This window comes from Zymoseptoria tritici, chromosome 1 (genome assembly GCF_000219625.1).
Source record: "Zymoseptoria tritici IPO323 chromosome 1, whole genome shotgun sequence".
Lineage (NCBI taxonomy): Eukaryota > Fungi > Ascomycota > Dothideomycetes > Mycosphaerellales > Mycosphaerellaceae > Zymoseptoria > Zymoseptoria tritici.
Window position 1 is genome coordinate 4,370,901 of NC_018218.1, and position 27,966 is coordinate 4,398,866.

The 27,966-nt window shown below is 54.7% G+C and overlaps 11 protein-coding genes across 11 annotated transcripts; 7 read left to right on the forward strand and 4 right to left on the reverse strand.

Moving 5' to 3' along the window:
* Positions 1–1,424: 1,424 nt before the first annotated feature.
* MYCGRDRAFT_66919 (uncharacterized protein) lies at positions 1,425–2,324 on the forward strand (the record flags this gene model as incomplete). Its single annotated transcript, XM_003856525.1, has 1 exon — positions 1,425–2,324. The coding sequence occupies one exon, from the start codon at positions 1,425–1,427 to the stop codon at positions 2,322–2,324; it is 900 nt and encodes a 299-aa protein (XP_003856573.1).
* A 788-nt stretch (positions 2,325–3,112) lies between these two features.
* On the forward strand, positions 3,113–5,018 carry MYCGRDRAFT_107522 (uncharacterized protein; the record flags this gene model as incomplete). The annotated part of the gene is made up of 5 exons (XM_003856526.1): positions 3,113–3,177; positions 3,281–3,394; positions 3,878–4,200; positions 4,257–4,510; positions 4,560–5,018. The coding sequence occupies 5 exons, from the start codon at positions 3,113–3,115 to the stop codon at positions 4,896–4,898; spliced, it is 1,095 nt and encodes a 364-aa protein (XP_003856574.1).
* Positions 5,019–5,377: 359 nt separating this feature from the next.
* MYCGRDRAFT_31715 (uncharacterized protein) lies at positions 5,378–6,469 on the forward strand (the record flags this gene model as incomplete). Its single annotated transcript, XM_003856527.1, has 1 exon — positions 5,378–6,469. The coding sequence occupies one exon, from the start codon at positions 5,378–5,380 to the stop codon at positions 6,467–6,469; it is 1,092 nt and encodes a 363-aa protein (XP_003856575.1).
* A 1,069-nt stretch (positions 6,470–7,538) lies between these two features.
* On the reverse strand, positions 7,539–8,309 carry MYCGRDRAFT_107524 (uncharacterized protein; the record flags this gene model as incomplete). Its single annotated transcript, XM_003857062.1, has 3 exons — positions 7,539–8,063; positions 8,118–8,189; positions 8,243–8,309. 3 exons carry the CDS (start codon positions 8,307–8,309, stop codon positions 7,651–7,653), a joined length of 552 nt encoding a protein of 183 aa, XP_003857110.1.
* A 1,512-nt stretch (positions 8,310–9,821) lies between these two features.
* Positions 9,822–10,397, reverse strand: MYCGRDRAFT_78911 (uncharacterized protein; the record flags this gene model as incomplete). Its single annotated transcript, XM_003857061.1, has 2 exons — positions 9,822–9,966; positions 10,025–10,397. A coding segment is annotated over one exon (207 nt), but the record flags the coding sequence as incomplete, so codon positions are not given.
* Positions 10,398–11,552: 1,155 nt separating this feature from the next.
* Positions 11,553–14,368, forward strand: MgCBK1 (Serine/threonine-protein kinase; the record flags this gene model as incomplete). The annotated part of the gene is made up of 5 exons (XM_003856528.1): positions 11,553–11,750; positions 11,812–12,515; positions 12,572–12,815; positions 12,868–13,604; positions 13,657–14,368. The coding sequence occupies 4 exons, from the start codon at positions 11,818–11,820 to the stop codon at positions 13,952–13,954; spliced, it is 1,977 nt and encodes a 658-aa protein (XP_003856576.1).
* A 57-nt stretch (positions 14,369–14,425) lies between these two features.
* Positions 14,426–15,258, reverse strand: MYCGRDRAFT_78914 (uncharacterized protein; the record flags this gene model as incomplete). Its single annotated transcript, XM_003857060.1, has 2 exons — positions 14,426–14,855; positions 14,930–15,258. 2 exons carry the CDS (start codon positions 15,169–15,171, stop codon positions 14,831–14,833), a joined length of 267 nt encoding a protein of 88 aa, XP_003857108.1.
* Positions 15,259–15,454: 196 nt separating this feature from the next.
* Positions 15,455–17,436, forward strand: MYCGRDRAFT_66934 (uncharacterized protein; the record flags this gene model as incomplete). Its single annotated transcript, XM_003856529.1, has 2 exons — positions 15,455–17,160; positions 17,227–17,436. The coding sequence occupies 2 exons, from the start codon at positions 15,517–15,519 to the stop codon at positions 17,434–17,436; spliced, it is 1,854 nt and encodes a 617-aa protein (XP_003856577.1).
* A 4,094-nt stretch (positions 17,437–21,530) lies between these two features.
* Positions 21,531–23,921, forward strand: IME2 (serine/threonine protein kinase, CMGC family; the record flags this gene model as incomplete). Its single annotated transcript, XM_003856530.2, has 2 exons — positions 21,531–21,710; positions 21,768–23,921. The coding sequence occupies 2 exons, from the start codon at positions 21,531–21,533 to the stop codon at positions 23,919–23,921; spliced, it is 2,334 nt and encodes a 777-aa protein (XP_003856578.1).
* Positions 23,922–25,059: 1,138 nt separating this feature from the next.
* Positions 25,060–26,183, forward strand: MYCGRDRAFT_34343 (uncharacterized protein; the record flags this gene model as incomplete). Its single annotated transcript, XM_003856531.1, has 2 exons — positions 25,060–25,545; positions 25,605–26,183. The coding sequence occupies 2 exons, from the start codon at positions 25,060–25,062 to the stop codon at positions 26,181–26,183; spliced, it is 1,065 nt and encodes a 354-aa protein (XP_003856579.1).
* Positions 26,184–26,547: 364 nt separating this feature from the next.
* Positions 26,548–27,745, reverse strand: MYCGRDRAFT_98741 (uncharacterized protein; the record flags this gene model as incomplete). Its single annotated transcript, XM_003857059.1, has 2 exons — positions 26,548–27,032; positions 27,144–27,745. 2 exons carry the CDS (start codon positions 27,703–27,705, stop codon positions 26,548–26,550), a joined length of 1,047 nt encoding a protein of 348 aa, XP_003857107.1.
* Between the last annotated feature and the right edge of the window lie 221 nt (positions 27,746–27,966).

Genomic DNA, 27,966 nt, shown 5'->3' on the forward strand with positions numbered 1-27,966 from the left:
GACTCGGCGGTTGCCGCGACCTGGAGGTGGAAAGTCGCGTGGGATGTCTTCGATGCTGTCGTCACGTCCGCGGTAGACCAGCTCAGCTCCTCTTGGGCCGGATCCTTTGCCGCGTTCGATGTAGGTCTCCTCGCGCACGTAGTCCGGCTCGTCTCTCTCGCGTGGTCGCACGCGCACCTGAGAAATGAGGAGAGTCAGTGGATGATGATTGAGCACGCTGGTCAAGCCGTTGCAGCCTAGTTTCACTTACGTTGCGGTAGCGCCGCGGCTCATCGTCGTAGCCGCTGTAGGTGCTCATGTTGTCGAACGGGTGCCGCGGTGGCAGCGAGGTGGCGGAGGTGTAATCGAGAGTCGGTATGAGGTGAAGCAGATGAAGTGAGGTGGAAGGTTGTTGTCGATGTCGAGGTCGAGGTCGAGGTGGAAGTGGAGAGCAAGGTGAAGAAGAAGGTTTCGGAGATTTTGGTTGATGCTGGTAAGATTACTCGGAACAGGTGGGATGCTAGGTTTTGGAGGGGTCCCGATGGCAGGTGGTGTTTCAGATGCGAGGAGCTTGGGGCCAAGCCCGAAATGCTTGTCTCTGGTCGAGGTGATGGTGAGGTTGTAGGAAGAAGAAGAAGAAGAGAGAATGTCGAGTGTTGGTCGCAGGTCGGGTAGGAACTGTTTGTATGGAAAGTGATGAGAAAAGAGCAGCAAGCGCAGGTGAGATGGCACTGCAAGCCACGAGTAGAATTACCTTAGGGTGTTGCGGTGAGAGGAAAGCAAGAGGGCGGTGCAGGTCAAGAGTATTGATTTCTGCCTGATGATGCTCGATTGTGTGGGTGTGGATGTGGGTGTGCATCGGATCCATCGTCTCTTGCCAGCCAGCCTCGTGCTCCAATTGCTTGCTTCTCCATCGGTGACGTACTTTTCAACGTTGGGCGCACACGAGGCCGACCCTTCCAGCTGGGGATCCTGGTGCTGGCAACACACCCATGTCCATGTTCCATTCATCAATTACCAATGCGTCCTAGACTGTGTGTCAATTACATCAACCTCACTGTGTAACCACTTCGTCCCCACCAGAATTCCACAATGCCTCAACTGCACGTGCTCCAATGTCCATTCACTCTCCACCTGAAACTCTATCACATGCTTCGCCCGACGGCGACGGATGAAACGCGTGCGAACGAAGAAAAGAGGTTCCTGCCGCGAAGCTACTAGTAGTCGAATCGTTGCTTAAAAACCGAACTTGCCTGCGATCCGCCGAATGCCGTATCCTTCCTTCCTGTGCGGATTTAATAATAAACATGCTTCGTATACGACATTCCTTCCTTTGATTGGAGCATATAAGAAACACTGAAAAAGCCTTCCCTCTCTCCCCCTGGTATCCCAGAAGGACGATCATCACTCCCGACTTTCCTTTCGTTCTGCTGCATACAGTCAACATGCCGGATGAATGGCCTCAATTCCGGACCAACACCCGCTACAGCGAACAATCGAATCTCAACACCCTTCAAACATGTATACCACGACCTACCTCCTCCAACGACCACTCCCGCCTCTGGATCGTCTACATCCACGGCGGCGCCTGGTCTGACCCACTGCAATCCGCCTCCACCTTCGACACCGCGCAATCCCTCCTCCTCGCCTCCCCAACCGTCTCCCACATCGCAGGTTTCGCCTCCATCAACTACCGTCTCTCGCCCGCTCCTTCCCACCGGACAGATCCATCCAACCCCGCGGACCCAGCCAGAAACGCCCGCCATCCGGACCATGTGAACGATGTGCTCAAAGCGATTCTGCATCTCCAAGAAACGTATCGCTTCGCCGAACGATACGTGCTGGTCGGCCACTCGTGCGGCGCGTGTCTGGCGCTGCAGGTCGCGATGAAGCGGTATTGGGGCCAGCAGTACGCGCCCACGGCAGGACTGGAAATGAACGTCGTGCCGCCGGTCGCGGTGCTGGGGATCGAAGGACTGTACGATCTCCCCGCGTTGGTGAAGTTCCACGCCGCGCAGCCGTTTTACCGTGGATTTGTGGAGAGGGCGTTTGGAGAGGGAGAGAGGGCGTGGGCGGCGGCGAGTCCGGCGCATGCGGATTTGAGAAAGTCGTGGGAGGAAGGGAAGTTGGTGGTTATCGCGCATTCGAGGGAGGATGAGTTGGTGGAGTGGGAGCAGCCGGAGTTGATGCTGAGGTCGTTGGAGGAGCAGGGGTTTCGTGGGACGGGATCGCCGAGGGTGAGGTTGTTGGAGTTGAGGGGGAAGCATGATCAGGTTTGGGAGGAGGGGAGGGAGGTCGCGAGGGCGATTGAGTTTACGGTTGATGAGTTGTTGGGGATGATGTGATGTGGATGAGGTGGAGTGGTTCAGGTCTAGGAGCGTGGTTTGGTTCTCCTTTCAGCATTTACGTGATACCCTTTGTTGACAGATCTGAGAGACTAGAGAAACAGTGCGCATGCCTTGAGCTGGCCTCAAGAGAGTCATATAATCCAATCTTTCGTACGATTCATACCACGTAAGGCTGTGGTCATTTTATGCCGGAATAGGAAGCAGCACGGAATTCTTAAGCGCTGTCAACAATGATCGACATGTCCGCAAAGACCCATCGTGACTGCATTGAATCTTTGGTCTGAACAAGATCGATGACGACTGAGAAAGTGATCGACGAGCGTGCGATCGAGAAAGCTCTCCCTTCATTTCGTTGCGTTTTGAACAAACAACGCTGAGACGATAGACTTTCCTGATTGATCTGGTCCATACTCTTCTTTCACGATGCGAGACCTTCTACTCGCTGTACAAACAGCCAAACCGATCGTTTGTCTCATAGATCGAATGTCTTCGTATATATGCTGGTCGGTGCGACCATTCCCTCTGCAATGAGTATCATCGAAGCCGTACATTGAGAATCGAAGATGGGTAAAAGAGCAAGTCGACACTGTTGGAGCATTGGAGACTCGGACAGGAGCTGACTTCATCTCAGAACGTCCACTCGAACGAGCGTGGCCCGGGACAAAGCACTCACCGAGAACCCTCCAGCATTCCAGGACAAGTCAGCACGCATTCGATGCGAGAGAAGACCCCTGCTACAAACTCACAAGTCCATCCAAGCTTTCTTTCCCGGAGAAAAAGTCGCCATGGACGTCGTCCAGCCGCACGGCGCCACCGCGGAGAAGATCTTCACGATCCGCCGGCCCAGTTGGTTCGTAGAGGAGAAGCGATGGGTCTACACTCTCGACCTGGACGGCGTGGAGTATCGTAGGGACACGCAGTTCGCGGAGGAGGACTTGGAAAAGGTCCCGCAGGACACAGTGTCGTCGAATGGCTATCCTCGGCATGGCAATGAGTGTTGTTGATGGCGGTACAACACCAGGTCAGGTAGCATTGGCGGCCTCGAATGCTGGGGAGGTGGTGCAGTGGTACGTCGAGCTGCAGCTGTCCGTCGAGGCAACTTGGTTATTATCATTGGGCGACATGCAGTGTTACAGTCTGAGCCACCAAGTCTGTTCGAGGGACAGCGAGAATGCAGACCTTATGATTGATTCGTTTTCTTTCGTGATCTGTTCTTCGCCTGTTCCGCGTGATTGAATCATGATGGCGAGAATTTATCCAGAAAAGAAAGTTCTGGAGACCATGGCGCCAGCTTCAATCGGTTGCACTGTAGTGCCGCTCGACTACGACCCCGAAGCGTGCGAGGCGAAAGACAGCAGAAAGGGTATCGAGATCAACACCTCCACCGCTATGCGCCACATTGACACTTCTAGGATATTTTTCAAAGTTCTGGTCTTCGTCTCGCAAAGCCATCGAGCCAGCGAGATTTGATCCGTATCAGACGATCACTAGACAGCGTTGGCCGTCTCTGCCCAGTCATCGGATCAGAGCTGACATGTCCAAGTCGATAGTGCCCCAGAAGGCTACTCGAAGATCGCAACCTTCCAGTCGAGCGATCCCAACTTCCTTCAATACCGTAAATTCGGCTATCTCCACTCCCGAGTGCTCTCAGCGTTGCAATTCGACATTGAGAAGCTCGAAAAGCAGCTGGACAAGCTGGACGACTTTGACAAGAGTTCTCCAAATGGAGATGCTCGGAAGTTGTCTTCGTTGGCCAGGGATAATTTGGACGGTAGTCCGGAGAGGTTGAGCAACAATGAGGAGTTCCAGAATAGGTTCGCGAAGACGAGACCAGAAATGTTGACCGAGCTCAGGGCGAAGCTCGCGGAATATGGTAATGCGAGCTACCTCCTGAAATGGATCCAGCTCCAGGCTGACAAGATAACACAGACGAGATGCTTCTGAAGACAAAAGCCGTCACGTCGCTGCAGAAGCCATCCAGAATGGACTATGTCAGTGTGAAAGACTGGTTTGTCGAAGAGAAGCCAGTCATCGACAAGGAAGCGACCTTCATCCTTCGAAAAGAGGACATCATCACATTGCGGGATGGCAGGGAGTGTGCCGCGTTCGACAATCTCGTGGAGCGGGCGCTGGCCAAAGTCGACAAGTTCTTGACGGTCCGCTGTAGATGTACTGTCGTTCGGGTGAGTCTGCCAGATTCTTGGATATCATCACTTCGCTGACATGCCTCAGCAACTCTTCACCACCCCCGAACTGCGAGCCAAGACATCCGACAAACTCATCCACTACTACGCTCCCGCTCGAGTCGACAGTCTGGTCAACGTCATCATCACGGCCATCATCTTCATGCTGATGATCTTGCCCGTATACCAGATGTCTGAGGACGATGGAGCGAAGCCGTTCGAGGCGATTGGCGTGTTGATGTTCTTTACATTGCTGTTCGGGTGTGCTATGTCCAGTCTTACCAGAGCGAGTCGGCAGGAGCTGTTTGGTGCTTCTGCGGCGTATTGTGCGGTGCTGGTGGTGTTTGTTAGTAATTTCACGACGCAGACGGTCAACATTGAGAAGTAGAGGACTTGTCAGTCAAGTGCCGTTCGACAGTCTTGCTTCGTGGCGACACAGGACAGTATCGTATCAGTGCAAGGAGCCATTGTCATATCTGCCCTATCATGCTGTCTGTGATTGAAAAAGTAGACACGATGTCATTGAGAGAAAGAAGAAGACCGAAGAGATGTTGTTCACTTCCACCCAAGCGGCTCGTTCCGCAAGCTCTTCTCCACCACCGATCGATGTCGTCGATAGCTTTGCCAGGCATCCTCCACTTTCTGTCATCTCGAGTCTCGACAGCAGACACCACACCTTTCTTCATCATGTCGCCGACGACAAGATCCCTCGGAGTCGCCATGTCTCTCCTCGCCGCCTCTCGTCCCGCCCTCTCCCGCCGCTCCATCGCCGTCCTCCAAAACTCACGATACCCCATCGTCGTCGCCTCACAACGAGCAACATTCTCATCAACACCTCAAAATGCCCTCCCCATCTCTGGTAGCAGCATGTTCCAATCCTCCTCCACCGGCCCCTCAGGACCACCAAGCAACTACTTTCAACGCTCATCCCTCCCCGCCAACACAATCATCAAATTCGTCCCGCAACAAACCGCCTGGATCGTCGAGCGCATGGGTCGCTACTCCCGCGTCCTCGAACCTGGTCTCGCGATCCTCATGCCGGTAATTGACCGTATCGCATACGTCAAATCGCTCAAAGAAAACGCCATGGAGATCCCCTCGCAGTCCGCCATTACCGCCGACAATGTTACACTCGAACTCGACGGCGTGCTGTATACACGGGTCTTCGACCCTTATAAAGCTTCCTACGGCGTGGAAGACGCGGACTATGCGATCTCGCAACTCGCGCAGACGACCATGAGATCCGAGATCGGACAGCTCACTCTTGACCATGTGCTGAAAGAGCGAGCGGCACTGAACACGAACATCACACAAGCGATCAACGAGGCGGCAGCGGCATGGGGCGTTCAATGTCTGCGGTATGAGATAAGGGATATTCACGCTCCAGGGCCGGTGGTGGAGGCGATGCACAGACAAGTCACGGCGGAGCGGAGCAAGCGCGCGGAGATTTTGGAGTCAGAAGGTCAAAGACAAAGCGCGATCAACATCGCTGAGGGACGGAAACAGAGCGTAATTCTGGCTTCCGAGGCCATCAAGTCAGAGCAGATCAATGCGGCGAGTGGTGAGGCGGAGGCGATTTTGATGAAAGCTAACGCCACGGCAAAGGGTATTGATGCTGTGGCGAAGAGTCTGTCCGAGGGCAAGCAAGCGGCACAGGGCGCGGTGTCATTGTCTGTTGCGGAGAAGTATGTGGAGGCATTTGGCAAGCTGGCGAAGGAGGGCACATCGGTCGTGGTGCCGGGTAATGTTGGAGACATCGGTGGTATGATCGCGACGGCCATGTCGGTGTATGGCAATGTGAGTCAGGCACAGGCGAAGACGATGTCCCAGCAGGCGATTGCGGAGGGCGAGAGGACGAAGGATGAGAGGAATGCATCGGACGATGGCAAGCCGATGTCGAAGAAGGAGATGCAGGAGAAGGTGTTGGAGAGCTTTGACAAGACTCAGGCGAGGCATTGAGACAGGTGAACAGCATCTTTGTAAACATACCACGCATTGCAGACCGGCGTCAAGGGAGGGAAAATATGGTCTAAGGACGACGGGGAAGCGACAGCCACACTTGATGGAAGAAAGCGAAGGGAAAAGGAATCTCACTCAACCTTTAGCAATGGCTTCGAGACTTTGACAATAGTATTGTATATGAGGAGGAAAGCGATCGCAAAGGGCGAAGTCTGCCTCTAGGACAAGACGAAACGCGAATGCGATCCTGATACCGTGTAGAATGCCAAAGCCGAAGCCCACACCGTCGCTATCCGCAGAAGCGAGGCATCTTCTTGTCACCATCGACATGTTAGTCGTCATTACAAATCGCGACATGCCCTTTGCTGTGACCACCTCTCATTGAGGCAGAATGATAGCAACGGGCAGAAGGGTCCTCAGCATTGTACCGGTGAAGAGATTTCTCGGCCGGTGATGTCAAGTGACCAGGCCTCAAATCTCATGAATACCAGCAAGGGGATATTGAAAGGCCAAAAGGGCAAAGAGGCGACATAGCCATGTGACAGAGAACGGTCCTGCAGCCTGGCAGTAGGCTACTAGTGGTGGTGAATGAGCATGTTATGCAAGCCAGCCGCCAATAGCTTGCTCGGCTACGGCAGAATAACAGACGAGCTGATCGCGCCCTATCCGTGGGAGGATGCGCAGCGTAGGTATAAAGCCAACGGGTTGCCCGCGTTTGCACTGAACTTGCGCGAAATGCACTCTAAGCACAACATCTCTGTGTTTATAATGCTTCGATTGCTTCCCTTGTCTGCTCATGTCCAACGCTATTGTCTCACCATACCGACTCATCCTCCAACGAAAAGATGGCATTCCCTCGCCCAACACTTTCCCGCCAGCCTGCCGTGCGGTTGATAAAAGAGGATGCAAGACAAAAGATCCAGCTGACTGATCGCCAGCCGCTGCATTGAAATTGAGGTAAAGGCAGACTTCCACCCCAACGATGGCTCGCAAATCCGTCAAGAATGAAAGAATGAGTGGCATTGCCGACTCTTGATTTCGCCACACCATGACTGCGCGGCTGAGTGCGCTTGCCCGTTCCGTCGGCGAACCCGGGTATCTATGTCTGTTTGGAAGTGCAGTTGCCTGCTGCTTGCTCTTCGAGATGGACAAGCCCGAGTTGAGCAGGACGAGAACCACGGCTAACGTTGAGGATAGTGACGGCGGCTTGGCCCATTGGAGTACCCATACGGGTCATTGCGATCACGGAGATATGCTTCCATGGCGTTACTCATGCCGTTCGAAGGATGATTACCACTGCCCTGAGGCCAAGAGGTGACATTGCCGTAGTAGGCAGGCGGCGCGCCACCCGAGCCGGCACGAGACAGGTTTGCAGTTGACGCAGGGCACTGCTGAACAAAGCGTGGTCCGTCGACGGCGGTGTAGCCCTGGCTCACTGAGCCGTACTGGTCTGGCGAGGGTACGAGACCAATGTACGACGTGTAGAGGTCAGGCTCTTCGTATGTGATACCACCCGTCGCACGGTGACCACTCGGTCGTGGCGAAATCGTCGCACCTTGGTATGCGCCAGAGGCAGGGAGTTGCGCCTGCGGGTCTTGACTTCGGGATCAGTAGGGTCAGGAATCGTGATACCGGACTGCGATCGTACCGTTGTTGCCGTACGATCCTGCCGTAGCAGCGTTCGACGCCGTGTAGTACGACGGCGCTGAGGAGCCGATTACTTTGCGACCAAGTCAGCACACATGACTCACAACTATTGTCTAGACTGCTCACGGGGAGATCTGTTGTCGCCGCTACCGCCGCGGCGGGCTGCCTGGTACTGCGCTTCCGTCGTGGACATTAGACTGTCGCCGACCCACAGAACGATTCCTGGCCGCGTGTTTGTTGATGCCCCTGAGTCTTGAAGGAGGGACCTGAATGGGCTTGTAGTGCTGCTGGCAATATTTGCGAGGCCTGCGTCTACGTTTCACCGATGTGTATCTCTTTTTAGATATGCTGAAAGAATGGCAGGATGAGAGATGAGTGAGGATAGCAAAGAGAAACCAGGTTGTGGAAGTAGCGGGGCAGGTGCTTGAGGGGCCGCAGGTCGCAGAGGCCTCTGGTGTTCGCCCTCCGTGTCTTGACGAGCTCCACCCGAGGGTCATTTGAGCGAGCGGGCCCGCGAGATTCGACAATGCGTTCCCAAAGCCGCCTTGTTGCAGGATGAACAGGCTCGTGTGCCATTGACCATTGGGCATCCCAATGCTTTCTCGTCCCTGGCCTCGAGAGACCCCAAATCCGTGGGATGTCTGAATGCTGGTCAATATGCGAGCGCTGACAAATCGTGGGCTCGAACGGCATGACTGGCCGCATGAACGACCATCAAGCTGTCCAGGACCAGCACACCTTCCGTTTGTCACGCGCGTGAGCCGCGCTCATTACCTCTTTTCGTCAGGCTCTTCCAAGTTTTCTGACCGTACACGCTCGAGCAGAGCTCGTCACCCACCTGAGCGGCCAATAGGGCAGGTTTCGCCATGGGGTACGTGGATGTAGAGGTAGCTACTGGCGTATGTGCGAACAGTTGACGTAGCTTTCAAGGCCACCGAATTGCTCGTGGACCTGCGGGAAGGAACGCTTCGTTATCCGACGGGCGGCCTCTGGAGCTAATGCAAAGGTGGTCGTCTGCACCGGACGAAGGGAGCTGACGTCGAGGCTCGAAGCGAAGTGGACATGTTCGTCATTGCTGGTCCGGGCCTGCGACACTGGTCAGCTGTATGGTGTTGAGGGTGTCCTGCATTGTGGAGCCATTGGCACGGGGAAGGGCGGCGTCCTATGGAGGATCATGTGGAACGGTCATGCTCAGTCCAGTGGGAAGGTGTGTCTACCTGCGCTGTAGAGCAGACACCACGATCAGGCTGAAGTGGACCGGTCAAGTCAATGCCGAGCAGGCGGCCTCTTCAAGTGAATATTGCTCAGACCTCGTAGAGTTCCCGAGAACGCAGATGGCAAGTTTGAAGAAATCAGCAGTGTTCCTAGTTGATTGTAGAACAGCTGTGAATATCGCTCTGTATATAATGCGGAGAGGGCAAAGGGCAAAGTGATGTTGCATAACGTGCTCAGTCGTGGCGGGTGGGGGTGTAGTGTAGCTCGGGTAGCTTGTTGGGTCCTCCCGGAGATGGCTAGCATGCAAGGCACAATCAGCGCAGCAGTACGGTACGTACCAGGTCAATACCGGCGCCTAGCGGCCATAAGTCGAGGGCGAAGGAGTCCGTCACATGTGTATAGTCGAATATATAAATGGCGGGTGCCAGGAGCTGGCCGCCCACCTTTCCCCGTGTCCCGATGTATCTCTCTCTCTGCCATGGCAGAAGCTGACTTGATGAGTGCAGTCGTCTCACCATCCCATTTCGCAGACATCGAAGCCTCTGCTCTGTTCGACGATCCAATGTTGGATGGCTTCTGGCAACTTCCTGGAGCAGAGGAGTCTTATCAGTTGGTGCAAGGATCATGGGAACCTTGTGCGTATTTCATGCTCGACTCGATGATCCTCGAAAGGCTACTAAGCCCTTTGCGCAGACAACCCGGATGCAGTCCCGAGGTCTACAAGTCGTGCCACGGATTTCTGGTCTTGCCGCGGTCCTTCCGAACTCTGGTGCATAGAGGACTCAGTTCCGGGTGCGTCAATGAATAAGGACGTGAAGCCGGTGTGTAAGGGCCCGGATTCAAGAGACTCCAGCTCCTCTGGGCAGAAGTGTGCATCATGCGAGGCGGTCTGCGGCAGCATGCTTGCCTTGGAGAAACACGCGAAGGACTCTGGGCACAGGTGTTTTGTGTGCACCGTTCCTGGCTGCGATCGCAGGTATGGGAGACAGGACCTATTGGCTCGGCATCGAAAAGCACATAGCAGCAAAGAGTACATGTGTATTCCGTGTAGGAGTGAGAAGGCCCAGGAAAAGTCCTTCAAGCGAAAGGACCATCTCAGACAGCATATCAAAAAGTGCCATTCGGACTGGTCATGGTCGAGTCGGTCTCCACTCCCGAGCGAGGCCGGTCAGCTAGGCCGCACGAAGATCATGAAGCTCGAATCAAGCCCGGGTTTCGTGCTGGAGGTACCTTACCAGGTCAATTGCGACCAGGCGTCTTCAAATTTCAGCGGGCCCGAGAGCGAAGCTGGAGCCGTCGAGGGAATCGTGGCCGAGATCAAGAAGAATCCAGAGTTCTCCCGGAAGCTGACAGAGGTGTTGAGTCGGAATCTTGAAAATGCGAATCTCGCATTGTTGATCTCCCAGCAACTTGCGGTCTGACGGTGACTCGTTGCCTGGATCCTCGAGAGCAGGACTTGGGGGCATTTCAGCGCTTCATTTGCAGTCCTGGCGGTTGGGATGCCGCCAGATCCATGGAGCTGCACGAGTTATACGTTGACGGAATGGGCAGTACTTGCTGCTTTTCGCCTTCTCTTTTTGGATGTCCACAAGACATGCTTGCTGCTTCATCAATAGCTGTGGATTTTTTTTTCCCATCGCGAATGGACTGCGGATTCGTTTGACTCTGGAATCCACATATTTGTGTACTGCGCGATCTGCGAGAGATGTTTGACTTTGTGATGCAAACGCAAGGCATATGGGACCGGACCTCATCTCCAACCGTGAACATGTCCCGTGACTCTGCTGCCAGTTTCATTAGTGAGTCTCGAAAGATGTGTTGGCAAGCTAAGCATCACGCGCCGTATCCGGTTTGACGGGCGTCAGTGTAGGACAGCATCGAGACTGGTCGTGATTGCGGCACAAGGAATGTACGCATAACACGCACGAGCAGCGCCATGCGACGGATCCCACGCGATGTATCACAGGTGAGAGGTGAGGTCTCAGTACTGAGTAGACCATCTGGTGCCTCAGGCTAGAACTAGAAAAGGCGACTCGCGCTTCCCCTTTGACACGTCGGATTTGGAGCAGTACCTGCACCCGTTTGAGATAGTACCTCATGCACGTTTGGGGAGCTGCTTTGCCTTTTTCGATCGACAATTTTCTCCGTGCTTTTGCTCTACTCGTCAGCTTGCCATAAAGGCTCTGTTCTGGACTCGTTCCTCCTTGCCTCGCTCTCACGCTATCGGGATCTTCTATTGACCCTGGAATTCGACCCCTCCAAGGGCCTCCTTCCTACCCCGGCAAGCTCTCCACCGCCTCGATCCACCGGCTCGCTCGACCCCTTGAGGTTCAAACATTGCCAAGCACAGCTTCCAGCGTTTGACGACCTCCTGGACCGGTCATCTTGTCTTTGTTTCTCAGCGGCGCAGCATTCCCAGGTGATTAAAGCCTCCGTACGCCCCTGTTCCGCTCCGAGCATGAACTAACTCACCGATCCAGTTCAGAATGGCGTACAACCAACAGCAACGCCAGCAGCAGGACCAGCAGAACCAGCAGAACCAACAACAGCAGCCCGACAACCGCAATCCGAACCGTCTCCAGCTCAACTTTGGCTACAATAACGCTCCAAACTACGCCGCCGAATCAGGTCGTGCCTTCCCGACCACTCCCTCGACATTCCCACAGCCATTCCCAAACTCTCAGGGCCAGCAAGAGGTATGGGGCACACAACAGACAAGTGGGATCAATAGCCAGGGATACTTCTACAACAATCAAAATGGCTTCCAGCAGCAGCAGCAGCCGCAGCAGCCGTACAGTAACACAAATTCTCCGGCTCCTGGCTACCCAAGATCACCTGGTCCAGGTTTCAACGATGTGACCAACGGTCTTGCCCATCAATTCCAGCATCAGAACCTGGGCGGAAACACACCTCGCTCAGGCAGTCCGTACGGAAGACAGCCATCGCCAGCGATCTCTGGACGGCCGCGTACGGCCGGGGCGACTGGCCAGGCACAGTACAACAGCTACCTGAGTGCACCTGCGCCGCCAGTGCCACAGCAGAATGCTACTTATGACGACGAGCCGCCCGTGAAGAATCCGGAGAAGTATTCGAGCTCAATTGTGGACCGTGTGAAGCTGCAGAAGATGCTCACGCAGGAGTTCTTCAAGGAGAATGTGGAGAGGGCGCGTGCACGCAATGAACGGTACGACCGTGCCCCAGGACAATTTCGACAGGTCAAAGCACTAACATCTCCCACAGCTGCAAGGAACTTGATGCTATCATGAGCGACGCACAGCTATCCGACTCCCGCAAAGCAAGCAAGCAGAACAGCATGCGTCGGTCCGAGGCCAACTTTCTGAGATTCCTGCGTACTCATGAGAAGCCGCAAAACTACAACACTCTCAAAATCATTGGCAAGGGTGCCTTTGGTGAAGTCAGACTGGTGCAGAGGAAAAACGACGGCAAGATCTATGCGTTGAAATCATTGATCAAGCAAGAAATGGTATGCTAAAGCACCAGAGACTGGGAGACGGCCTGTTACTGACGCCGAACAGCACAAGAAAGACCAACTGGCCCATGTACGAGCAGAGCGTGACATTCTGGCAAACGCCGACAGCCCGTGGTTGGTGAAGCTACACACATCTTTCCAGGACAACACATTCCTCTACATGCTGATGGAGTTCCTTCCCGGTGGTGATCTCATGACGATGCTCATCAAGTACGAGATCTTCTCGGAAGATATCACCCGCTTCTACATGGCAGAGATCACTCTGGCTATCGAGGCAGTTCACAAGCTAGGCTTCATCCATCGTGACATCAAACCCGACAACATCCTACTTGACCGCGGCGGGCATATCAAGCTCACCGATTTCGGTCTCAGCACTGGCTTTTCCAAGGAGCATTCGGCATCCTACTACCAACAACTCATGTCCCAGACAAAATCCAAGTCGGTCTCGCAGAACCGCAACAGTGTTTCTCTCGACCAAATCCAGCTCACCGTATCGAATCGAGCCCAGGTCAACACTTGGAGAAAGTCTCGACGTCAATTGGCGTACTCGACTGTAGGAACGCCGGATTATATCGCGCCAGAAATCTTCAGCGGAAAGGGCTACGACTTTGGCTGCGATTGGTGGAGTGTGGGAACCATCATGTTCGAGTGTTTGATCGGATGGCCGCCATTCTGTGCGGAGGAGCCTCATGATACATACAGGAAGATCGTTGATTGGCCTCGCCATCTCAACTTTCCTGCAGACCAGCAGCTGGGACCCGAGGCCGAGCACTTCATCCGAAGGTGAGTATCTATCAAAATGCCGAGACCGGTTTCATGCACTGACAGTCTGTAGTCTCATCTGCGACCCTGCCAACCGCCTCGGACGTGTTAGTGGAGCTCAAGAGCTGAAGAACCACCCGTTCTTCCACGGCGTCAATTGGGATGGTCTCCGCAAGATCCGCGCTCCGTTCGAGCCCAAGCTCCAGAGCAATGTCGATACACAGTACTTCCCAATCGACGAAATCCCTCAAGTCGACAACTCTGCTCAGCTCCGCGCGCAGACGGACGCCCTTGGCGGCGATGACTCGACGCTCAGCCTGCCGTTCATCGGCTATACGTACAAGCGCTTCGACGCTTTCAGAGGCAGCTAGACTGCTCATCCTGCTTCAATCAGCGCTTTCGGTGGCGTTTGCATTGCATGGTTGAGCGGAATAATGGAGTCAACCTTTACGGCGGCATGTGTAATGAAATGTAGACGGCCGAGCGAGCGAGAGAAGGTGGTCGAAGGCAAAGATGGAGCCGAATTGAGCGACGGCCACGTCAGGAGAAGCGAGCCTACATAGGCCGACTCTGGACTTGCCAATGCTCCGAGCATGCTTCTTGTTCAAGGACTCTGCCTTCTTGAGTTTGGGCAATTTCAGCTGCGTCTGGCAGCCCTCTGCCCTAAATGGAGAGCCTGCACTTGGGGCCTTTTACGGCAGCGATTGGTAGCTCTCTCGTGGACGCTGTGACACGAGCATGTAGATGTCTTTTGCACAGTCGGTTTCTGTGTAATGTGAAAGGCCTTATCTGCACGCCTACCAAAACGTCCTGCTAAATACCCGTGCGGCTGACAAGGCGTCCCACTGAGGTACCCTTCATGCTAACAAGACGTTGATGCTAGTTTACCTATACGGCCATTCAAGCGTCGAGGTAGTTTGCTTGCATGCCTGCACGTACGCCCAACTGTGTGTCCTGCTAAGCTGCCTGCAAGTGGAACATCCTGCAAATCGTGCCGAATACTGAATCGAATTCACAGTCTTTTGGAATTTCTGTGTTGCAAGGCCGTGTTGCTGAACCTTACTCGGTCTCAATTCCAATTTTACTCTCATCTTTGATCGCAATCCCAGGAACGCCCTCGCTAACCGTGTCAATCGTCGTCCCGCCGTTCTGTTCACCAGCTTCGCAGTCCGCGAAGCATGCAGCCTCTTCTTTTCAATTTTCTTCCTGCCCTTCCCGCCAATGCATCCATGTCTCCAGCATCCCCTTCAACGAGCTTCAAATTGAATCATCCTGCATTTAGTAATTAGCATGATTCATCTCGCATGACGTCGAGCCGATCGCTTTAGCAGACGAGTAAAACCTACCGATTCGTCCTCTCCTTGTACAGCACACGATATCCGCACTCCTTGCATCGAATCGGGTCGCCCTTTTTCAGAGAGACTTTCGTGTCACAGTCGCCGCACAGGTAGTGCACTGGCTTGGAGGTGTCCTCGAAACTTCCCGCGCCTGTGATGGCGAAACTGCCTTGCGGTGCTTGTTGTGCGCCTGAGCCGATGGTGATGGCGTCGGAGGTGAGAGCTGGTGGGGTGTAGGCTTCGCGCGACATGATTGCGGTGGTGAGGAGTTGTCGGTAGGCCGGTGAGGGGATATGTTGTTTTGATGGATGTTGTGGTTGTCCAAGTCGGTGAATGGCCTTTGATTCAAGACTGGTGAAGTTCAGCGGAGATGTCTCGAGAGTGCAGTGGTGCATGTGACTGAGCTTTTTCCGCGGGGTCCGATTCTCGGCGGGCAGCGGTCTTCTGGTTTGTCAGACAACTCGTAGATAATAATGAATTCATGATTGGCCACCGTCACAGACATCCATCCACTTCTTCCTTGAAGAGTTGAACGTCGTTTCGCTCTTCAACATACACATGTGTCCCAGCAGAGGTTCTTGATTCTCGACGCAGCCATGTCCGCCATCCTCTCCGCCGACGATCTGAATGACTTCATCAATCCCGGTGTCGCGTGCATTAAGCCGGTCGAGACTCTACCCAAGCAGCAACCTCCGGAGGACTCGGGTGCATACGAGGTAACTACGGAGGAGAAGGTGAATGCCAACACTGTTGCGCCGCCGGCGCAGATCTCCTTGACCGACTGCCTGGCCTGCTCGGGATGTGTTACAAGCGCGGAGGCTGTACTGGTCTCGCTACAGAGCCACGGAGAAGTTCTGGATACGTTGGATCGCTATAAGGAGTTGAGTATACCTGCGCAAGAAGATGGCACAGTGACGCTGGAAGGCACGAGCCAGCAGGAAGAAGGGAAGATATTTGTTGCAAGCGTTTCGCCGCAAGCAAGAGCCAGTTTGGCGGCGACCTACAATGTCACGGAGCGAGAGGCAGGGCACATGATCAGTCAGTTGTTGTGTGGACCGCTGGGAGTGAAAAGCGGAGGGCAAAATGGGTCTGGATTCGCGTGGGTGCTGGACACGAATGCGATGCGCGAGGCGAGCTTGGTCGCTGCAGCCGATGAGGTCGAGGAATCACTGGTGACACTCGCAGAAGGACAGAAGAAACCCGTTATCACATCAGCGTGCCCAGGATGGATATGCTACGCAGAGAAGACACATCCTCATATCTTGCCGCATCTGAGCAAGCTCAAGTCACCTCAAGCATTGACGGGAGTGATGGTAAAGTCAGTTCTGGCCAAAAAATTCGGAATTGCACCGCAGAACGTCTGGCACTTGGCCGTCATGCCGTGCTTCGATAAGAAGCTGGAGGCGTCTCGAGGCGAACTCACTTCCCATTCCTGGCACGGCCAAGACGGAGACTCGGTTCGAGACGTCGACTGCGTGATTACCGCTCGCGAACTCCTGATGCTAGCAGAGAGTCGCGATATCAGCTTCCCTGCGCTCCCAAAATCACCGGTTGCCAGGGAGTTCACACCCGCTTTCCCCGACATCGTCATGAACGACTATCTATTCCGATCGCCACGCGGACAGAAGCGGAAACGAGAGGAGGGAATCACAGCCTCCATCGGTACCAGCGGCGGATACCTGCACCACATCCTCAAAACCCAGCAAGCCCGCCACCCTGGATCCGAAATCCAGGCCCACCGCGGGCGCAACAGCGATGTGGCCGAGTACACCCTCGTCGATCCCACCAGTGGCGAGACCGTCTTCCGCGCCGCCAGGTATTATGGCTTCCGCAATATCCAGAACCTCGTCCGGCGTCTGAAACCGCCGAAGGCGAGCCGTATGCCTGGGGCCTCGCGGAAACCGGGTGTTGTCCGGCGATCGGCTGCTGGGACGACAGGGAGTCCTGCTAGTGCCGCTGCTAGTGGTAATGGCGCGGACTACGCTTATGTTGAGGTCATGGCGTGTCCAGGGGGTTGTACGAACGGAGGTGGACAGATCAAGGTGGGAGATGTGGCGACGTTGAGACAGGTTGGTGGGACAGGGATTGTGAATGGCAGTGCGGATCAGGTTGTATTGCCTGCGCAGAAGGAGTGGTTGGCGATGGTGGACGAGGCGTACTGGAGTGGTGAATCAGGGGAAGATGACGAGGGACCAGAGTGCCGGGAACAGCAGCAGGGAGGTTCACCAGATGATCGGGACGTGGAGATGGGAGGGACTTCGCCGGCGCGAGACTCGGTCCTGTCTTCGGGCTCAGGGGAAGTGCAGCCTTCTTCGACCATGGATGTGATTGATGGGATTGATCGACGCACCGTGAGGAGGGTTCTGGCGCATTGGGCGGAGATCACAGGCGTGGGACTGGAGACGCTACTGCGAACTACGTACAGGGTCGTGGAGAGTGATGTCGGCAAAGACAAGCCTGGCGCAGATGTCGATCGGGTTAACGCTCTGGCCCATGCTGCGGGTGGTGGATGGTGAGGAGATGGAGTTGTCTATACGATCACGAACACATATTAGAAAGTCAAGTAAATGAGGGAAATACAGATAGTTGTTGAACGACCTGGCCGTTCATCACCAAGCTCATCGCCTTGTTCATTCTTGAGGGATCACCATAATAGACCGCGCCATGACGGCGAAAGGACGCTGGCGAAGGCTGTGATCAATGAAAGCCGGTAGCTGACCTGCGCACCAAATTGGGACGTCCTAGTACAGCTATTTGCACACCTAATAATTAGACGTTCTAGCAACTCACATGCCCACGTAGTGAGACGTCCTGCTACGGAAACCTGTGCTCCGCCGTGTTGGCCAAATAATTGTGGACACGCTTTCTGGTTGTTCAGCTACCGTAAACCTGACATTGCTTTGAGCATGTCCTGCTCCGTGGGCTGTACCGGCGAAAGGCCGTGCCATCTTTCTGACCAAAACGTGCTCACTCTGGTCTGGCAAATCGGAACTCAGTCCCGTCGTGCCTCTGCGGTGCTCTGTTTCAACACGGACGATTCCTCGCAAGGTATGCCTTCGCAGTGTTTCCAGCCACGCACCTCCTCTGTGGGGCATTGAGGGGTATCACAATGTCAAGCTGGGACATCCTGGGAATCTTTCTTCATGTGAGACGAGACGATTCAGCATCGATGCAGTGTTGTATGGTTGTTTGAAACTCTTTGACATTCCGGGCCGGAGGACCATGCCAGATATTCAAGTCAGTTGTTCAAGGCAGGATACAGGTGAGGTCTCTCCTCTAGCGGAATGTGGCAGCACCAGTGCTTTTCCGTCCACGTGCGGTCCGCGTCCATGTGTGCGGAGACGCAACCAGGAAGGAGCGTTTCAGGACTCTGGGGAGCCTGCGCGTCGACTTCGCGTTCGCCTTCGTCCATCAAATCCGAAAGTTCTACTCTTGGACACCTGATTTCATCCACAACTGTCATCTTTCCCTGGCCGTACTCCGCGACTCACCTCCCGACCAGCCGTACGTTCTCGATGGCGCCAGTGGTTGATCTTGACTGCCGAGTCAAGATCGTACTTTGAGAACGATGCGTTGGGGCTTGGCCGTGACTCGGTTGGTTGCATATACGGATGATGACATGTATTCCAGATCTGTCCGGATCTAGATCGTGTTACACAGGATGTGAAATAATGCGATGCAGAATGGAAAGATATTGATGACCCAGGAGGACGTCTCCGAATACGTACTGATAGCGTAGCAGCGCATGCTGATAGCATGCACAGATGACTTGGCCGGGCATGCAAAGAGTGTATGCACGTATCGTGTCTTAGCAGGTACGCTTGCCAATGGGAGGACAGACACTTCACAACAGCAGCTTTGGTAACGTACCGCACGGTTTGCTACGCGGTCAAGTACAGCACAACGAGCCTGCGACGATCAAAAACGGTGATGCACGACATGCTGCGAACCTGCGATGGCAGACGAGCGATTCGTGCTTGCCCTGCAGTATGCAGACAGGAAGTCCGACGGCATCGATCAAGACTGCGATCTGTCATCTGAACAAGACCGCGATCGCTCGTGCATAAAGTATACTGCAGGAGAAGCGAGCAGCGGCGCAGAGGAGAGGTGCAGTCAAGATTGGCACGCAAAACGGTGCAGTCATCAGCGCAATGCTGATCTGTTCGGCTGCCCAAATCCGCTGTCCCAGAGTTTTTGTCGCGATCGTCCATTCATCACACCAATCGTGCATGCTTCTGCCGTGGTTGTTGTCTAACTTGTCTTGCAGGATGAACCACTGCTAGTGGCAGCGGCAGTCGTTGATCCACGGGCCGGAGTGCATGTACCTCTGTCGTATCTGGAATTGGATCGTTGGAAACGACACGGAGGAGGGCGTGAGATGTTGTCGCCTGGATGGAAATAATCTCTCTCACTGGATGAATGGACGAAAGCCAAGCACAGCCCGACGCCGACGTGGTCCTCGTTCGGAATAATAATCAAGTGCTGGACGCACAAAAAGCATGCACAAAATAATCTGGTCTTTGCGCGAATCAGATTTCGTCCGGCTCAGGGGCCGGCGCATGCTAGCGAATAGAGTGCGTGCAAGCCTGCAAGGTCCCGATGGCACGGCCGCACGGGGAGCCTTCGGAAGAAAACTCTCGAGGAGGTGAACGAAATTCTCTAGCAGAAGGGCGTCGATACTTCATCTCGCCTCTCGAGAGCACTGCTGGCGAACCGTGGCGGTGGAGTCGAGGTCGTCATGCTGTGCAAGCACAATGTCGTGGCGACGGTAAGGTAACATGGAAGCAGCGATGTCTATTCTTGCTCCCTGCAGTGCGTGCGCCGCCCTGATCCGAGATGCTGGGTTGCACTCGTGGCCGCGTCGGGTGTTTCTAGCCTCCATCACGGTAGAGACAGCAATTTGAAGGGAAATTTGATGGTGAGCAGGGCGGGTCCTCGTGGAGACGACGCGACTCGAACGCGATTGAAAATCAGTATTGCGAATAGAGTCTGAGACTATCGCGTGGAAAGAGAAACCCTTTCGGGCAGAGTTCAAGGTCCCCCTTGCCAGCACCGCCAACATTACCATTATGATTCGGATTCTGATTCAGCACCCCAAACACGGCGCTTTCTCTGTGCTGCTTGTTCGGAGTGTGTACCGCCATGTCTGCGTCGTCGTCTCATGTCCTGCTTTGCTTGATGCTGTTGTTCTCGGACTGTTCTTCACCATCACCAAATTGCTGTGCCCTTCACTTCCCCGGTGGACGAATCGGCGTCTTCATCACTCGCAGCCAGCGCTTTGGGCACTCGGCAGTCTCTTCGTCCGCGTCTCACGTCACTGGCCGCATCGTAATTCTTGTCTTGTCAACCTAGTAGGGTGGTGTACGAATCGCAAGCGTTGCAGCGTGCAGGGGACAGCCCATTTGCAGTGTTTCGCTCGTTCCCTCGCGTTCGTTCAGTGATCCCACCTCATCAGCAGCCAAGTCTGTCCACGTCGTCGACTGTTTTGCACCCTGAAAATCACGTCCGTTGCACTGTCCCTCGCAACCTGACATCCTTCCCACCACCCCTCTCACCGTTAATGATTCCCCGACCGGGTCCCTCTGTGCGCGCACGTTTTGACACCGGCAGAACCCTAGTCTCGTCTCGCCTCATCATCACGGCCCTCATCAACATCTCGCCCTTTGCGTCCCTGTCACTCATTTTCCGCCCAATTTCTCCGCTTTAATGCCAGAGACAACACACGGACGCCCTGTCTCTCATCCTCGTCGCCCGCTGTCATCTGTCACTGCTAGCTCGCATCGAGTAGTGCGCGTCGGATCATTGTCAACGAGGACAACTGGACCTGTGAAGATTCCTCCAGCACACGACTTTCTTCACATCAGACTCCCGCGACCTCGACCTCGACGACTACACCTCATCGCGCCGCATCGCATCGTCCCGATCCACGCTCCAGAATCACACCTCCGCGCATTGTCGATCACAACGAATCTCCTTTTGCCAACAGATTCATCTCATCACTGTGCCAGACAGCGGACCCACCGGCCTAAGCCCCCATCAACGCCACTACCAGAGCTAGCGGCACTGGTCTCTTGCGATCTCCTGCTAGACAAAACTCTCACTTTTTCGGCTGGCTGTTCCGTTCCGCCTACCGTCCCCTTGGTGCAGTGTGGTGGTGCTCCCATCTCTCTGGGCTTGTCTTGTCGAATCTCACGTCGACACCAAAGAGTTTCCCAGGTCATCGTCGTCCACATTCCTTTTACATCCCACCTCGACGCTTGAACCATCCGGACCCTGACGCTCCTTCCTCACACCATCCTTATCCATATTCCACCGACCGTCGACATTCTACCGACCACACGTTAATACCTAATCCACTGGCTCCCGACGGCGACCACTTGAACGCTCCGTACCATTATCCTCCCACTCGGCGAAACGTCTCGACGAGTTCTCCTTGGTACTCACGTACGTCCGCCTCACTCCTCACATGAACAATCACCACCAATGCTCCTCCATGGCCCGACTAACGCTTCCTCAGATCCTGCCACATCACCTGCAGCTCCATGCGTCGATAGTACTCACACGACCTCCCCGTCAAGCTTCTTTCACCATTGAAGCTATTCGCGCCATCATGACCGTCGCGTATGAGAACATGTCATACCGCGGCTGGTCCAGCGGTTCGCACTCTGCTGCCGTGTGCCTCGAGGACAAGTTTGAGATCATCAAGGACATTGGAGATGGCAGCTTCGGCAGTGTCACGCTTGGAAGGACGAGAAGCGCGGGCGCTCACCTCGTTCGACGGAACACATTGGTAAGTCTCCTGGAGTGTGCTGATCGAGTGGCAGTATACCTGACATCTCTTCTCTAGGTTGCCATCAAGACGATGAAGAAGACTTTTGAGAGCTTCGCGCAATGTATGGAATTACGCGAGGTCATCTTCCTCAAGACTCTTCCGAGCCATCCGCACCTGGTACCTGCATATGACATTTTCCTCGATCCGCTCAGCAAGAAGCTGCACATCGCGATGGAGCACATGGACGGCAACCTCTACCAATTGATGAAGGCTCGTGACCACAAGCCTTTGGACGAGTCCAGTGTCAAGAGCATCCTCTTTCAGATTCTCGAAGGCCTGGAGCACATCCACGACCACAGCTTCTTTCACCGCGATATCAAACCCGAGAACATCCTCGTATCCACATCAGCACACGACATAGGCAGCGCGTTCAAGCGATACTCATCACTGGTCACGCCTCCGTCAACGCCTCCTGCATACACGATCAAAATCGCCGACTTTGGTCTGGCACGAGAGACGCATTCGCGAGTCCCTTACACTACATACGTTTCGACACGGTGGTACAGAGCTCCCGAAGTTCTCCTCCGAGCGGGCGAGTATTCCGCTCCGGTCGATATCTGGGCCATTGGTGCAATGGCAGTGGAAATTGCTACGCTCAAGCCGCTCTTCCCGGGAGGAAACGAGGTGGACCAAGTCTGGCGAGTGTGCGAAGTGATGGGCAGTCCAGGCGCCTGGGTGAACAAGCATGGCCAGAAGGTGGGCGGTGGAGAATGGAAGGAGGGCATCAAGCTCGCTCAGAAGTTGGGCTTTTCTTTCCCGAAGATGGCTCCTCATTCTCTGGAGACTGTTCTGCCATCTCCTCAATGGCCTGCAAGTTTGGCAAATTTCATCACTTGGTGTTTGATGTGGGACCCGAAGGTCCGCCCTACTTCAAGGCAGGCATTGGAGCACGAGTACTTCCAGAACGCGCTTGATCCTCTGGCACCAAAGTCCAGCTCTCGCGCCCAATCCCGGGCATCGGTCAGGCACGACTCGGATCTACCTACCAAGACCGCCTCCTGGTTCAGGAAGTCGCTGGGTCCTCGCGATGCCGCACCTCCTGCGGTTCCTCAACACAATTCAGAGCCACTGGCGACACAACAATTGCCAGATCCGATGGAGTCGTCGCCGGCACCGAAAGTCAAGCCAATGGCTGCCAAGCGTGCAACATGGGCTCATGGAAATGCCAACGCGGCACCGATGCCTATACTGCCTTCCATTCGACCGATTTCGCCTCTTCCTGATGCCATCACTGCCCACGCAAATGCCAGACATACCGATCAAGCACCTCAAGAGGTCAGCCCCAGCAAGAAGATTGGCCGACAATTATCAGTCAACTCACAGGGCAATCACTACGCCGAAATTCACCGGCAGGAAGCTGAGCGTGCTCTGGTTGGCGCAAGCGCTCTCAAGTCACCGACTGGCAGCCAAAGAGAAAGCTTCTTCTCTCATCTGCGCAAGAGGGCGAGAAGACTTTCCGGCCGCAACTCAGGTGTCATCACACCTTCAATGGATGCTATGGAAACCAGCGCTGGGTGCGTTCCTTGGGCTGCTAACAAACAAACCACCTTCGACACCCACTCGATCGCGTCTGCCGCAGCCGATCCGTCATCAGACCCCAATTTCGCTGAGCTGGATCGTGCACTGCAAAGTGTACGATACAGCCTGGATGCCGCCGCGAACGCGACTCAACAAGCTAGGAAGCCTACGAACCGCGTAGTGAGCAACCCATCATTGAAGCGTCACCACTCGCTTCCTCACGGCGTAGACGACAAGACGCAACCCAACCACCGTATACCACGACGAGCACTGAAGCACGCCACGAGCAGCCGATACGAGACTCCCGACGAAGAAGAGGAACTTCTCGACGAAGTCATGACCTCAGCGCATCTCGCCGCACGGCGTCTCGACAACGAGCAACTCTCCCGCCCACCATTACCACATGTCATCTCGGAGCCCGTCACCGTCTATACCGCACCTTATCTCACACCATCTCACTCCAAAGACCAGATGTCTTTGGACTACGTCACGCAAGGTCCAGCGCCTACCAAAGCTGTGGAGATTCCACCTCGCCGGCAACCATCCAACAGCAAAATCAATCCTCAATGGCCAACACCGCCATACGACGAGAACGATTGGGCCGCCGCCGCAGCAGCGAGCATCTTCGCTACTCAGCGCGCCTATCAATGAGCTGTCGTCACTTGCTTGCACCCGCATCATCTTCTGAGCGTTGAGAGAGAGCAAGCTCGAACCATTTCGTATCGATACATTTCCTTTGTCCAGTCAGCCACAGCGCTACACCTGCATTTGCACCGGCGCATGGGAAAAGGAGGAGGGCACATCCACCCAATCACCGGCCGGCCGGCATATTAATTCATGTTCACTATCATCCTCTCCAACCACACCGGCAGGGCCTGGTACATTACTGTTATAATTCTCTCAACATACGCATGTCTCTCTCCGGCGTGTTTGGGATGAGGAGAAAGGAGGAGGAGGAAAGGAGTGGTGGGGATACAGGAAGAGCGCGAGCGTACGAAGACTATCATCACCACGGCCACGTCCACCCTTGGCGTGGAAAGAGGATAATGTACAATTTTTTGCTTTGCACTTCTTTCGCAGTCGACGCGTTCCGAGCAGATGGAAAAGTCCGTTTCCTTATCATTCATTCCCCAGGAAAGGGGGTTCATTTGTTGGCTCGCAGGAAACAGCGAGCGGGAAGGGAAAAGGAGGAAAGCTGGCTTTATACCCTTGTGTTGTCTTTTCAGAAGGAAGACTTTCGTTAGCTCTTATATTTGGTATTACACACACTCGCTGCTGAGCTGTTTGGTATCTTATCACTCACTCCCGTCTCGTTTGTCTCGTGCTGTTGTCTGGTTCCTGTCGGACATCGGAATCGGTGTCTAGATGTATTGAATGTAGATGATCCACTTGCGAGTTTGCCTTTGATGTGACGAAAGGGGATTGTGGCAGGCTATCAGACTTCTTCGTGCTACTCACGGTTCCATGCAACAAAAGTGTCTCTTATGTCTATCGACTACAGCATGTGTAGCAGCTCTACTATATCTCACCTGCAGCTCCTCAAAATGTGCGCGACAACGTCACCTCTCCAAACGCGTCTTCTCAAAGCTTCAGCTCCAAATTCGAAACTTTCAAGTCCACCAAATTGAACTTCGTTGGAGCACCGCCTGCAACATCATCTCACACATCGACGACTGGAAAGACTCTCGCACACGACTCGCCATACCAAGAAGAATACCGGCATGAGCCAACAATAATCGGGGCGACCTCAGAAGACGATCCTCGCCGCAACCATTTCGTCACCACTACAATGGCACCCTTCACCAACATCCCGCTCTCTCCCGCTGAGCTCTCCTACCTGCACACATCTCTCTTACAAAATCCACCCATACGACCCGATGGCCGATCACCGACCGACTTCCGACCGCTTGTCGCCGAGACAGACATCCTCCCTTCCACGAATGGCAGCGCAAGAGTATGTTTCGCAGATGGCACAGAAGCCATTGTGGGCGTGAAGGCGGAAGTGGAAAAGAGTGTGAAGAGAGGAGGCACGCTAGACGGCGAGAAGGAGGATGCGCTGAACGATGTCGATATGGATGATGAGGATGAAGGGAGGAGTCAAGGCAAAGGTCAACACTCATGGCTTGAAATTAATATCGAAATACCCGGCATGCGAGACGACGATGCTCTACCTGTATTTCTCGCGGCCATGTTGACGGAAGCGTTGCTCGCGGACGGGAGCGTCAAAGATCGGTTATGGATCAACTCGAGATTCCACTGGAGACTCTACATTGACGTATGTTCTTCTTCTTCTCCTCACCCACAGACAAGACATTCCACTGACATACCCTCCAGATCCTTCTCCTCTCCCCACCGCTATCCTACCCTCTCCCTCTCCTCTCCCTCACGACCCACCTCGCCCTCATCTCCACCCGCCTCCCCTCCCTCATCTCCGAACGTGACGAAGACCCCCTCTTCAACGACGACTGGGAAGCTTCCACCCACCTCTTCCCTCCCACCTCTCCCTCAAAACCACCCGTAACCCTCCTCGTCATGACCGTCGGCTCCAACATCTTCTTCGACCCTTCGAGTTCCGAACTCGCTGTTGCGGAAGGCGTGCTAGCAGTGTCGGTATCCGGCTCCTCGGAAGAAGGAGGAAAGGATGGAAAGTTGAATCTTGTGGCGTTGAGAATGGTTGATCCTCCGAGCAGGTTGACGGCGGCGGGTGTACCCAATGGAGCAAATTCGACGGAAGGTGGGTTTTCGGCGAAGCAGGCGTTGGAATTGCGGGAGAGGGATGCAGGGGTTACGGTTTGGAGACCGCCGAGGGGTGGAGTGGGGAGAGGAGTCGTGAGGGAGGTCGTGGAGATGGTGGTTGGGAAGGGTGGGGTTGGACGTGAAGTGCTGAAGGGGTTGGAGGGTGTGGAGGTCTGATGTGCGGTCTACAGGACATAGAGGCGAGAAGGAATGCCGGAAAGCTCTGAGAGTGCAGCCGGGGGTTTTGACAGCAAATAAATGCTTTGTGAGAAGCTATGGAGGCGCACTTGATACGCTGCTGCTGCACTCAATCAATGGAAGTCGGAAACCGCTTCACTCAAACGCTTGCTGAGTGCTTTCGCGACTTTTCATGCCCATGTTCAATCATTATTCATGCGCTCCATCATTGCATGAAGAGTTGCTTCACTTGTTTCCTTCGACGACCCGTGCCCGCTCGCGGACGCTTCTTGCGCCCCTTCCTCGTCCCATACATCCCATCCCTGCGTTCTCTCGTACTTTTGAACTGTCCTCTCTCAGCATACTACTCTGATGAGCCCTCCTTCGCTTGCTCGCCTTCCTTCGCCTGAACATTTGCATTCTCCACCACCTTCTTCCTCACCCACCAAACATGCCCTTCCTCAACCCCATCCTCCCCAACCCTCTTCACAACCTCCACCTCCCCTTCCGCCTTCTCCCCAGTCGCAACCAATCCCTCCATCCCCTCCAAACTCCACCCGAGCCTCTTACACAACTCTCCCACCACAACATCACAGTCGCCCAACAGCTGCACGTCAACCGCCACATGCCGCAATCTCTCCCGACTCACGTATACATGCGGAACGCCGTGCGGGAGGAAGTTTGGCATATCCGATACGGGCGCGACTTGCAAGGATGTGCCAAGGATGAGGACCAGGTCCGTGGTGGGCGCGTCGATGGTGGTGAAGCGGGTGAAGAAGACGTCCGGGAGGGCTTCCCCGAAGAAGGTGATGTCGGGTTTCAGAACGCCGGGTGTAGGGATGTCGTCGTCTTGGTCGGAGTCGTTGTCGGAAACGGAGGATTGACGGGAGCGGGCACGTTTGGCGGGTCGAGGAGGTGGTTGGAGGGATGCGGTTTGGAGGGTTTGAACGCAGCGTTGACAGATGGGTACGCGTTTGGCGCGGATGTCGGGATATATGTCTGTTCCGGGGACTTGGTGTTTGCATTTGCGACAGCTGGCCGTGGCGAAGGAGCCGTGGCATTGGATGAGGCGGGAGGGGTCGATGCCCGCCAAAGCCTCCAGATTGTCTATGTTCTGTGTGAAGTTCGTTTGTAGGCGGTTGTTGTCTTGTAGTAATCGGATGAAGGCGTGGGTGGGCGAGATGCGTTGATGGTCCGGCAAGATGTCACCCGCCAGACCGTAGAAGATGGAAGGATCCTCGTCGAAGTTGTGGATGTCAAAGACTTCTTCCGGTTCTGAATAGCCTATATCGGCGAGTTTGGAGTAGAAGCCGGTGTGTTTGGAGCGGAAGTCAGGGATGCCTAGGGAGGTGGAGATGCCGGCGCCGGTGATGACCATGATCTTGTTGCTGCGTTGGATGAGGGCGGCGACATCGTCGATGGTGTTGTATTGCGGCAGCTTCTTCCGTTTGTAGTATGCACGGAAGATGGCATGACCGAGAAGACGAAGGAAGATCTCCTCGTCTTCTTCCTCGATGAACATGGAAGGGTCAATTCCGAAGACCACACCGAGAGTTCTGGGATCCATGTCGTTCCCGAGAGCCTCCGTGAAGAACTTGTCTGGCCCGATTTGCTGCAGGCGCGATCGTAGTCTTTTCATGTCGGCATCTGTGAGTCCCATGTCGCCGTCTGGTGAAAGAGTTAGCTGAGTTTACTAGGGAGGAGAAAACGTCGTCTCACCATCAATGTAGGGCTGGCCTTCACATTGATCAAGAATGTGTTCGAAATACTCCTTCTCATCCTC